Here is a 12324-nt window from a genome sequence, read left to right as displayed (position 1 = left end):
CATAAAACCCAAAGCTCTCCTTATTTAAGTGTTAAAGAAAAAAATCATTACTACTTTACCACACAGTCCTGGGTCTTGGCTAATTTTGAGACATTGCTGTGATTTTGCATATGTTAATGCAGAGTTGTATCTCCTCAAAGGTACCCCCGGCTACACAGCATGGTGATTCGCTGCTACCTTCTCATTCAGCAGTATTCCCAAGCTCTGATGGCTCTCACGACCATGGCCTCACTAAGAGATTACAGCACACCTGAAACGCTCAGCATAATGGATGACCTAATCACTTCTCCAGGAAAGGATAAGAATGGCTGTGGCCACATGCTTGTCATTAGGGTGCCATCTGTGCAGTTAGCCATGCTGGCAAAGGAGAGGTTACAAGAAGTGAGAGACAAGTTAGGCCTGCAGTATCGTTTTGAGATCCTCCTTGGGAATCCTGCCTCAGAGCTTACTGTTGCAAAACACTTTGTGACACGGTTGAAGGTTAGCAGAAACTAAGTATTTCTTTGTGTGCCTATTGTAGTCATCTATCATACACATTTTGCATTCATTCTCACATGTTAATTATTCTATATGAAAAGGTTGCATGTTCTGTATCTGTCTCCATGGAAGTTTACTGTACTTTTGGTGAACATAAATGATTTAGAAACTTGGAAGAAAATTTAATTGTTACTGGTCTATGAACTCCAACAACATATGTTATCTCTCTTGTTAAAGTTGAATAACACCATGATTCAGATAGATTTCATCTCTGAATCTCAGAAAGCAGAGCTCAGACCTCCATAGGCAAACTAATTCCACCAACCTATCTGTCTGTCTAGTGTATCTGTTGTCTGCTCTGTTCATCTATCTTCTGCCCTTTTGATAACTGGTAAAGTATTCTGTTTGTCATAGACTTCTTACCTTAAACCACTGCACAGTGAAAACCTCTTATGCACAGCATATATGAACCTAGCTAAATTTTGCATGGGTTTATAAGAGCATGATTGAACCAGCCAGTTAAGTTCACTACATTAAACAAAGAGAATCAAATTGCCTGCCTTAGGTGCTAAAAGTAATCCTGGTCATCTGTTCTGATCCTTGCTATAAGCCAGACAGAGGTATTAATTTTCTGTTTGTACTATGAGTTATGCAGTGTATTGAACACCACCCAATCAATTTTGTGAACCTTTCTTAAAGAGCTCACCTACAACCAAAAGCAGATAAAATGTCCCTTAAAGAAGGTACTACCTCTGCTTCTCAAACCTTGTCTGCAGCAGAAGAGGGAAGAAAGGAAAGGAGTAGTCATGAAGGAGAAAACATGTGAGATGGCAGCTCTGTGCTGCTGGGTAGGCATTAATTCCGATCTTAAATCATTCTGGACTGAGAGTCCTGTAAGGGCTTCTTTATGGTTCTTTGCTGCAAAGGATTACCACCCTTACACATTGCTGGAGCAGCCTGTGAAGCCTTTAGTGCAGATCAGGATTGAGTGTGAAGCTTTTGCTGGTAAATTTCCATGTAGCTATTAATCTGGAATAAATTTGATCAGGCAGAGAAGGAAATAACTTCTAAATGAGTCTTCTAATTCCTATCCCCCACAAAATAAGATTTTTTTTGGAGTAAACAAATATGTAGGATTCTGGACTCGTTTCTCTCCTTGCAGGTGACTAGAAAAAAACATTCAGTTCTGAAAAACGCATATGAAAGGAGTGAGTAGAGAAAGTCAGTTGCACAAAGATAAGCCTACGTTTTAGGTGGGTTATCCCACCAAAATGGGATAGCTCCAAAATAATGGTCACCTGTGAGTCTTTGCTGGGCTGCTGTACCTGCTGGTCTGGTGCCTTGGATAACAGAGGGACACTGGGTATCTGAAATGATGTGAGTATATGTTTCCCAATGTAAAATTCATCAGCCATTCTACCACTGAGTCTAGTTTATTGCAGACCATTTTGATTTAGTCTCTCTTCTGCTTGGCTTTTCTTCTGGTGTTAAGATATAGTAATGGAACTGGAGGACTAGAGCAAGTGGAGAACTGATTGCTGCCTACTTCTGCTACAAGCACCCAGGCCCTTTCTTTTTTGCAGGGGGAAGAGCAATATGAGGTTACAGAGTGCCTTCTGGTGAGGCTGAGGGTCAAAATGCTGGTCCCACCAATAACTGCTGTTGATTTCAAGGAGAGTGAGACTTTATCCTGACCTCTTTCAGGGCCAGGGAGGAAAACTTGATAGCTGTTAGTGACCGCAGTTGAAAAGTCTGACTTAATTTACCCTCTCCCTAAGAGGGTGTTAGCAGTGTATGTGATGTTGCAGCAGAGCAGGGAGGGTGGGGAGCAACTGTCTCTGCAGTGCTGGTAGCTGGACCTTTCCCCTCTCTGTCAGAGCAGCCTTCTGGCCAGCCAGCCAGGTCAGTCGTCTGCATCAGGGAGCCAGGCTTCAAGGGAGATGGTTCACCTAGATGTACAGAATGAAAGAGGAGGTGGAAGATCATTTAACTGTTTTGTTGACCAGGCATGCTGTGATGGCATACCCTTTTAGTATAAAAAGCATCAGACCATTTGGAAGGCGTTCAGAAGTGAGGAGCCCAGAGGGCTGTCAGTCTTTGACCCTGCTGAGTAAGATGGTCAAGAAATACACTTCTGTATGCAGTTAGATCTCAAAGCCCCAGGCACTCAGGCTTCTTTTTAAGTTCTTAGTTTAGCAGAGAGAGAATCACCTTTGTATCTGTCTTCCCCTACTTCATGTTCTAGCTATGCACTTTCACAGACACTTCCAGCACTGGAGAGACAGTGTAACACACAACCAGACTAATGTTGCAGTACCTCTCTGCTACTGAAGCTGCTTTACTGAGCCAGTACATGTTGCTAGGTAGTTGGAGAAATAATTTGGTTTCTGTGAACATGTTGCACAGAAGATACTGAAATCAGCAGAGGACAGAAATCAGGACTGGGGAAAGAGAATAACTTCATAGCAGGAAAGAGTAATATTACCCCAAATCATGCTCTTCCTAAGATAATAAAAAATAATGAGGTGGGTTTTGGTGGAAATTTTCAAAAGGTCAAATGGCACTTTGAGTCACTGGTCCATGAGTGAGCCCTCCTTTTCAATTCCCTTCATCTGACTGAGAAGATTACTCATAAAACACAAGCTTTCTGGGGAGGAGGAAGTGTAAGGAGAGGACAAGTCAAGGGTACAGGCTGAGACTAGAAGAACCAAGCCGGAATTCAGGGTAGGGTTCTTCTTGCAAGGCCAGTTTTCGACAAAGCTCGCATAAGTCTTGTTCTCTGTCAAGATTGCTGTATCTTCTTGTCTTGCACATCTGTGCTCAGAAGAGTAATATATATATATTATTTCTAATGAGCAGTTTCAGTGGTTGGGCTTCTCATCTTGACTCAGCAAAGAAGATTCTGTGCCTCAGCTAGACAAGAGTCTTCTCCAGAACTATTATTAATAAGAAAGAAGGAGAAACTTTTTCCAGCAGTAGCTCCATCAAATACTGATGATTCTGAAACCGTTAGGGCTTAATTTCCCTGTCTTGAGAGACCTTAATGTCTGATCACAATGGAAGTGTGAAGTCTCTGGGTTACATGGAAGGAGCTTCTCTGCTGATCTCCTATCTTGACTGGTCAGTGATCTAAAAGACTGTGTTGTCAGTTTTCCTGGTGGTACCCATAACATATTGACAGGCTGAATATTAACCCACAGTTTTGCATTTCAGTTTTATAATACAATTTCAGTATTTGTAAAGGTAGAATGACTTGTTTTGTTTCTGAGTGTCTTGGAGTCTTTCAGCTTTAGTTCCTTTTAACAGTTGCTGTAGAGTGCTCATGTCTGTGTTAATCGAATAATGCCTGTATCATCTGGAAGTGTGCAACACAGCAAAAAGATGTTGTTGCTCAAGGTACAGCAATGTTTTTAGGAGGCTGCATCCAATACAGAGAACACAAATGGACTCAGCCAGGTTCAGGAAGCTCCTCTGAACCAAGAGGGCTGAAGGTTGTAAGGAATGGGACTGATGCTACCAGCTTTTTCAGTGTTAAAGGGAAAACAGTACAGTTTTGTAGTCTTGGACATCGGTAAACTGTAGACAAGGAGTCCTTTCTTGTGGGATTACCTCCAGTGAAAGGGAAAAATTTTTTCTTTCATATAATCTTTCATTATATAGAATTAATTAAGCAAATATTTGAGGATCATGGAGTTATTTTCAGACTCCACTTGAAGGTTTTACATTAATTTCAAAGAACTATCTGTGTCAGCTTGAAATCATAAGCATCACCTGCATTTTGCTCTGACAGACCACACTAATACTACACTAGGTATACGTTTCCAGCACTGAATAACATATGCTGTGCATCCTTTTTCTGTGCATTGGCTAACATTTCTCTACCAGAAGAAATACATACCTGTACCTAAAATCTCCTTCCTGCTGGCTGAAGGGTAAGCGAACTCTGTAAACAAAAAACTGAGGGGGAAAAAAAAAAACAGGTGAAAGTTTAGAAGGTGTCATTTAAATGTGACTGGAAGTTTCTCTGTTCACAGGCTTGGAGGGGAAATGAGCACAATGACTGGATCCCTCGCACCTATCAAGATTTGGAAGGTCTACCTTGCATCGTTATTCTAACTGGCAAGGACCCTCTAGGAGAAACTTTCCCCAGGTGCTACTGTTACTCTTGCAATATGCTTGTTCTCTAACATTTTTGGATACACTGTGGGGTGGCTAAGTAGTTTGGTGCCATCTGGCTATTTTTTTCCACAAAAAAACCCTGTATATTAGATTTTATTTGAGAACCGTTTAAAATTCTAGAAAGTGTGGTTTGTGAAAAGTAAAGCTACTGTGACGTGTGGGTCAGTGTGGTCAGAAAGAAGCAAAACTTATGTGCTGAATTTTTTAAAATAATTTTATATTTACTTGCTAATAGAATTGTTCATAAATATTTAATAAACAATTAAAGGTAGGAAGGGAGTATTGTTCAAATTCAGAGAAAACAAAACTTTCTTTTCTCTTGGGTTGGATTTTCTAGGTCGTTGAAATACTGTGACCTTCGACTAATTGACTCGAGCTACTTAACTCGGACTGCATTAGAGCAAGAAGTAGGCCTGGCATGCTGCTACGTCTCAAAGGAGGCAATTCAAAGGCCTGTTGTAGCCCTTGACCTTAGTGAGAAGGAGCATGAGAAAGCTAGTGGTAGTGAGAATGACTCTGATGAGCTGTTGATAGACTTGGACCGGCCCCAGAGTAACAGCAGTGCTGTCACTGGAACCTCAGGTCAGTTATTCTGCTGCTGCTTTATAAAACAAGTCTTTGTTCCTATGTCATTGGAATTTGAATGCCAACACTTGAGGTGTTTAGTCAAAAGTGGGCTGTTCAGCCACATCCTGCTGCAAGCTAGGCAGTGATATGTTAGTAGCAGATTATTTCCACAGTGAGCAATTTTCCTTTGAAGAGCTAAAAGGGGATGAAGTTATAATGGGAGGATGGTATGCCATAGCTAAGGGACCCTTGTGAATTTTATTTTTATACTTACATTTCACATTTGATGCTAATTTCATCTGGTGGATCCAGAAAAGATCTTAAAAATCAGAATAGAAATGAATAATGTAAAATTTTAGGAATAGAAAAAGCTCTAACTGTGGAGGTAGCCATGGGTGAGGATGGATATTTGCCTTCTTGCCAAGCACAACAGAATGACAGGATCTTGCCCTACATCTTCAGACATAAGGGAGCATCACCCCCCCCACTAGGCCTTCCCTTCCTTGCATTCCTCAGGCACTTCTGGGTCCTTCTCTTTGTTTCCCCGTGAGTTTGAGGTATTAAGACTGCTGAGCTGGGCCTTTGCCATACACCATTGTCCCATATACCAACTGAACCTGACTGGTATGAAGGAGGGAGCATAGCCTAGTTCACATTAAAGTTGCAGTGAAATGAATCCTGTATTCCCTATATGAAGGAGTGTCAAATCGATCTATGTATACAATATTGTCTTACACTTGAATTTCAGAATGTTGTACCATCAAATTCCAGATGGAGAATAGTAGTTAACATACAGAGCTTAGCAGTCATTTGGGATTGGGACACTTGTGTTTGAACGCCAAGCCGTAACAGAAGGGCTGATGCCTCTCCAGCAAGAGGGACAGAGAGATAAGTTCTGTGTAAATGATGAAACACTCACCTAAGCCACATGATGAGCTCACAACAGCAGCACTCAATGAACAGAAGTATTTGAAGGTTAGGAGTGTTCCATAGATCAAATGAGTTAACGATTTTTTTAATGTCAGCCAGTATCTGTTCATTGCCTACTCTATGTTTTCCCAGGTTCTCTGGCAGACAATGGTGTGAGCAGCTCAAGTGCTGCAGACAAGTCTCAGAAGCAAGCACTATCACTTAACTTTCAGACTGTGGCGCACAGCTCAGTAGATGAAGGGACTTACCCCAGTTTCACAGCCAGAGAAACCCTAAAACAAGAATGTGACTCCCTGGGTAACCAGATGGCAAGCAGCACCACTTCAAAACTGTCTTCAGTCTCCCAGACATTTCAGTGGCCTGCTCATTCAGCCAAAGACAGCATGACCCTCCGTGCTGCGCTGCCACGCATCGTCATCCTGTCGAGAGCTGCCTACTGTCTTCTGAGCTCACAGAAAAATGGAAATTTGCCTTCTTCCTCTTCCCTTCTGCCTCATGCTGATGTGTCTTGGCTGAGCTCTCTGAGGCCTCTGCTTCACAACGACATGAACAGTGAAGAGCAGTCTCTCTACTACAGGCAGTGGACGACACCCAGACAGCACCACGCGGACTTCAGCAATCAGGGTGAGACGTCTGGCTTGAGGAGTTTTCACCCCAGGCGGCTGCTTTTGACAGGACCACCGCAAGTAAGACAACCATTCCTTCCTCTTGCCTTCTTAGCAGGATGAGAGGACCAATGATGAGGACTGTAGCTCACTGTAAAGGCACTCTGCAAGGTTGCACGTAGTGATGTCAAAAATCAGTCAAATTTTCAGGTTAAGTCCATGCTGGAAGTGGTAAGGAGAGGAAGGGTGATGCTGTATGTCATGTTTTGGCCTGAATGAAATACATGCGGATGGCACTGGGCATAAAATTGCTGTGAGTGTATCAGTAGAGAAGCAGTTGTCACTGCCAGTCTCCCTGTGTACAGAAGTGATATGGGGCTGTGGTCCAGGCTGTCCTCAGTTTTGTAATACTATTCAGCATAATGGGGAATATTACATCTTGCTATGTTTTCAGGCAGAGCTAGAACTGGGTATGCCCAAAGGCATTTATCAGAAACATATCCTTCCTCTGTATTAGTCTGAGTTGGAATTTGGACTTTTTTCCATCTCTGGCTCAGGTGGGAAAGACTGGCTCATACTTGCAGTTCCTAAGGATTCTCTTCCGCATGCTGATCCGATTACTGGAAGTGGATGTTTACGATGAAGAAGAGATTGATGCTAGTAAGTATTCTGTAGTAATTCTTGATATGCATTTTGAAGAGCCTCTGCAGTGAGTCTCAACAGTGAGAAATGTTTAGATTCACATAAAGTCTATGAATTACATATACCAGTTGCCCTGTCCGTTAGTGTGTAGCTAGACTTACTGTAGGTGTCTGCATATATTTCAGTATAGATTAATAAAAATATACATTTTATATTGGGCTTAGCTCAGGACTATTAAATTTATTCTGGACTGATATATTTGGATAGCACTAAAATGAAAGCGAAGATGAAAGTGTAAATGGGCAATATCTACCCATGTTGCCTGTCCTTGCTAGTATTTAAGCACTGGCTGCTTTTAAGTAGGCAGGGCATTTAAGAACATTTAATTTCTGGCCAAAACATCACTATTATTTATGTTTATTTATAAATTAAATACGATTTTCAGTAAGTCTGTCTTCTGTCTGAAGTTTGCAGATCTTACACTGAGGAAAAAGGAGAGGAGGAACCTCTTTGGATTTGAGCTGATTTGTCAGATCTCACAGATCCATTAACTGCTGTGGCAGGTCTTTGCCTTGAGAAGCACAAACATTTTTAAAAATTGGTCCTCTTCAGGATGTTCTTTACTACATAATTCTGTGGTTTCTTAGTGAATATAAGGCACAAGGACATGAACCTGTTGGAGCAGGTCCAGAGGAGACCACAAAACCAATCAGAGAGATGGAACCCCTCTGCTGTGAGGACAGGCTGAGAGAATCGAGGTTGTTCAGCTGGGAGAAGAGAAGGCTTTGGGGAGACCTTATGGCAGTGTCTCAGTACTTAAAGGGGGCCAAGATGGGGAGAAACATTTTAGCAGGGCCTGTTGCAACAGGACAAGGTGTGATGGTTTTAAACTAAAAGCGGGGAAATTTAGACTAGATAGAAGGAAGAATTTCTTCACTGCGAGGATGGCGAAACACCAGCACAGGTTGCCCAGAGAGGTGGCATCTACCGCCATCCCTGGAAACATTCAAGGCTGGGTTGGATGGGGCTCCGAGCAACCTGATCTAGCTGAAGATGACCCTGCTTGTTGCAGGAGGTTAGACTAGATGGTTTTTGAAGGTCCCTTCCAACCCAAAGGATTCTATGACTCTATAACTCCATTAGACTGGCATCCTGAAAATGTAATTGTTGTCAAACCTTTGAAAAGACTGATTTGTACTTCTGCTCTGAAGGTGCTATTAAATGGAAAAAAAAAACCAAATCAAACCTATTTTCCTTGGATTTGGAGCTTTAGAGGCCATTATTCTCATTATTTGAACTAAAGTACCCCAAAACCGTAGGATGAAATATTAAAATGTAAGAGAAATTCTGTGTCATGCTGTCTGACCTATTGTGATCAGAGCAACATGTCACAGCCCTGCCAGGAATACATGGAACTCCATCAGAAGAACAGTTTAGGTTTGTTTGGGGGTTTTGGTTGTGGCTTTTTGCTCCCACTACTTCTATTGAAATGCTTTTCCAGACCCCTAATGTTCATGATGATGTCCAAAGATGTCCCTGTCCCAATTATAAACATTCCCTTTGGGAGAAAAGAAAATATTAATTTCAACTGAAATACTTACTCTCTTCTTTGATGTTTGCTTCTATGGTGTAGTCAGACAGCAATCTTACCTGCTCAGCGTTCATCTAGGTAGACTGGATCTTCTTACAGAATCCTCACAAATGACAGGATCTTCATTCTCCGTATCGCTTTAGTAGCTCTTGCCTGCGCATCTATTTTCAATTTATCCTTCTGGTACATGGGTGACCGGAGCTAAATGTGGTATTCTGCAGGATGTTGAACCAACCCAGTGTAGAACAGCTTGTGTATTCCCATCCCCCACTGAAAGCCCCACGGCTGATAAAACCTGTGATTGCACTGGTCTTTTCCATTCTCCCGTTTCACTACCACTGATATGTAGCTTGTAACTAGGGTTTCTCTGCAACTCAGTCATTCCAACCAAGGTGCTCCCAACCTGCTGCAGAAATGCTTGTTATTCATCCTTGATTGTACATATGATTCATATTTTTTCTGTTAAATATCACCTGGTTTCTGTTGTTACAGTTTTTGAGGGCATTGAATTCTTCCTGGATGATCTTCAATTCCTTCTCTGTATTAACAATGTCTCTTAGAGTGTGCCACCAACAACCTTAAGCCAATGTTTTTTTTGAGTTGGTGATGTTAGTGAAAATATTAAACAGTATGCCCCTTTACTCATCCTTTAATTTAATTGGTAATCTCCATGTGCCTTAACGCTTACGATGTTACGTGTTGCCATCTTCTGTTTAATTGACTTTTTCAATTTACAGACCATTCACTGTCTCCATTTTTTTCAGCTGTATTAATAATTTGTCATATAGTATGATATAAAATACTAAATTCCAGAACGATAAGATGCTTTGCATTTTCTTTGTTCAGAGAAACAAATGTATCATAGCTGTGTAATGAAAGCAACACAAAATTTCTTTGGTCAACCCATGTTGTATTTTATCACTTTTTTCATTTACTTTAACATCTTTAATTATTTTCTTCACCCTCCCCAAGCTTTCAGTATTACCAAGGTCAATCTAATGAACCCAGAGCTCCATAGATATACTGTGTCTACTCCTAAATGGTCAAACTATATGAGCTATGCTTGCTTTGAAATCGGTCTCCTGCCTGATTTCACATACTTGTTCTTTCAGGAAATTGTTTTGGACGTGATTCTTTCACTCTGTTTTGAGTATGTATTAAGCTTTTAGAATTTTGTTTCCATCTTGGCTTACAGTAAACCTTTCATGCCCTTGAAAACATAATCACCAAAGAAAAAGAAAATGAAAAATATTGTTTTAATTTATATAGTTGAGGTGATATAGCAAAGAAAATTGGGTTTTGTTTTCATGTCCTTTTTTGAGGTCTACCTCTGTTTGACATTTGGCAAAGTTTATTTTATCTCACTCTTGTTGACATATAAGACAAGATTTCATTCACTGGTAAGCTTTTTCTATTCCTCAAGGACTTTGTTCATTATTAGTATCCTTTTTGATGTGGTCCCTCTAAAGCCTTTTCTTCCTGGTGTTTTTATTTGGTTGTTTGGCAACTGCGATTCCAAGAAGTCCTAGTCTCATTCATAGGCAAGTCCCTGGTTTTCCTAAGCCAGCTGACTTACAGCATGAGCTTTCTCGGGATTTCTCTGTACAAACTAATACACCTCACCTGACTGGTGGCATATGTTAATTTGAGCATAACATGGGACCATTGAGGTTAATGGCCTCTAAACTGCTCCTGGCTCACATCCTATTGCATCACTCTGGATAAGGTGGGCATGTGCTTGTCTGCGGACCCAACCTTCATTTTATCTGAATTTGCTTTTTCTAAAATCAGTAACCTCAGTTACACACCTACTTTTATGTGTTCTTCATTGTAGACTCATTTAGACTCCTGTTTAAGCTGCAGCCCAAGGTTGTTTTCACTGGCCAGTCCTTTCTAATGTTCCCATTTCTTACACTTGATTTTCTACTTCAGGCTTATCTCTGTTGGATAAAAGCAAGGAAGTTCTAGTTGACCCTTGCTGGCCACATCCCATTCTGTAACAGGAGTGTGTCTTTTATTGCCTTTGTCATGTACCACCAGCTACCAGTTCATAAAATCATAGTTTCTTTCTCCTTGCTTTCATCCTTCTGCCTTCGGATACTTTTGTTTCTTGTTTACCCAGTGCTCCTCATTCCACCACAGAGAGGCTCGAGAATACACCTGTATCTTCTGCACAGATAAGACCATTCATGTGAGCATTTTATGCTAAACCAGAGTGAATTATACCTCAGCAGCTTCATGAGGAGCAGGACAGAAGATAGCTATGAGGCTCCTTCATCTACACACATTTTCCAAGGGACTGACATTTCATTTGGCTTTGTGTGGATTATAATTTCAATTTTGGTAATACTTAGGATGTTCAATGGTGTCTCTGAGTGTTTGCATCTGTGTGTGTTCCCATGCAATCGTAAATCAGCAAGCATCATGTAAACACCATTCACTGGGTATCTGATACTGCTTACTTGAAGTGTGTTGTTGCAGATCATACAGAAAAAAGTGAAATTACTCAGTCTAGCAATGACCACTGGCCGGACATTGAGATCTTCAGCAAAATGTCTTTTGATCTGAGTGTACGTGACCCCAAGTACAGAACTGTAAGTCCTGTATACACAGAACAACTCTCAAGAGTGAAACAAGGTAAGTAAAGTGCAGAGTTTTTTAGGAGTACTTTCCTCCAAAGAATCAGTTTGTATTGGTTTGATTGAACACATGAGTTCACAAGAGCCTTTAATCTCAAAAATTATATGAAACAAAAGAATTTGTGTTCTTTACAATTGTCTTTGTTTTTTAACACTCATAAAATATCTGTTACTTCTTTTCTTTGAGCACAGAAATAAGCAAAGAAACAAAATCAGAGGAACCTAAGAAAAGGGAGACTGTGTCCAAGATGTTGACAAAATATGCAGCTTACAATACGTTCCATCATTGTGAGCAGTGCCATCAGTATATGGACATTAACTCTGCTGCACAGGTTGGTGTCAAGGTCCAAGAGTGAACTGCATCCTTGATTTTTCTGTGGTTTCTCCAGGCATTCCTCTCTGGTCTCAGGAGTCACGCTTTCACTTTCCCTGAGATGGAATTGTTTAATTCTTCCATTCTCAGGGGAGATACTGAGCTACAGACCCTGGAACATCAACTCTGTCTGCTGCAGTGAGCAGTTCTCTCTAGCTGCCTCTAACAAAGGGTGAATATTGTGACTAGTTGTCTCAAGTCAAAGCATTATTCAACCTGCCCAGAGAGTTCACAGTATCTTGTGGGAGAGGACTGTAAATTTAAGAGAGGTGCTTATCTTACCTAAATGCCAGCCATCCACGCTTGTGATGGGAGACTGGA

General features: G+C 41.1%; 1 protein-coding gene across 1 annotated transcript; it reads left to right on the top strand.

Annotated features, from left to right (window-relative positions):
* Positions 1 to 222: 222 nt before the first annotated feature.
* LOC104488085 (GREB1-like protein) lies at positions 223 to 11962 on the top strand (the record flags this gene model as incomplete). Its single annotated transcript, XM_010144069.1, has 7 exons — positions 223 to 480; positions 4512 to 4627; positions 4994 to 5238; positions 6286 to 6839; positions 7316 to 7418; positions 11473 to 11628; positions 11823 to 11962. Coding segments are annotated over exons 1-7 (1572 nt in total), but the record flags the coding sequence as incomplete, so codon positions are not given.
* Between the last annotated feature and the right edge of the window lie 362 nt (positions 11963 to 12324).

This window comes from Buceros rhinoceros, unplaced genomic scaffold (genome assembly GCF_000710305.1).
Source record: "Buceros rhinoceros silvestris isolate BGI_N320 unplaced genomic scaffold, ASM71030v1 scaffold12989, whole genome shotgun sequence".
NCBI lineage: Eukaryota > Metazoa > Chordata > Aves > Bucerotiformes > Bucerotidae > Buceros > Buceros rhinoceros.
Note: the sequence above shows the minus strand (reverse complement) of the source record. Positions and strands in the feature narration are given on the sequence as shown.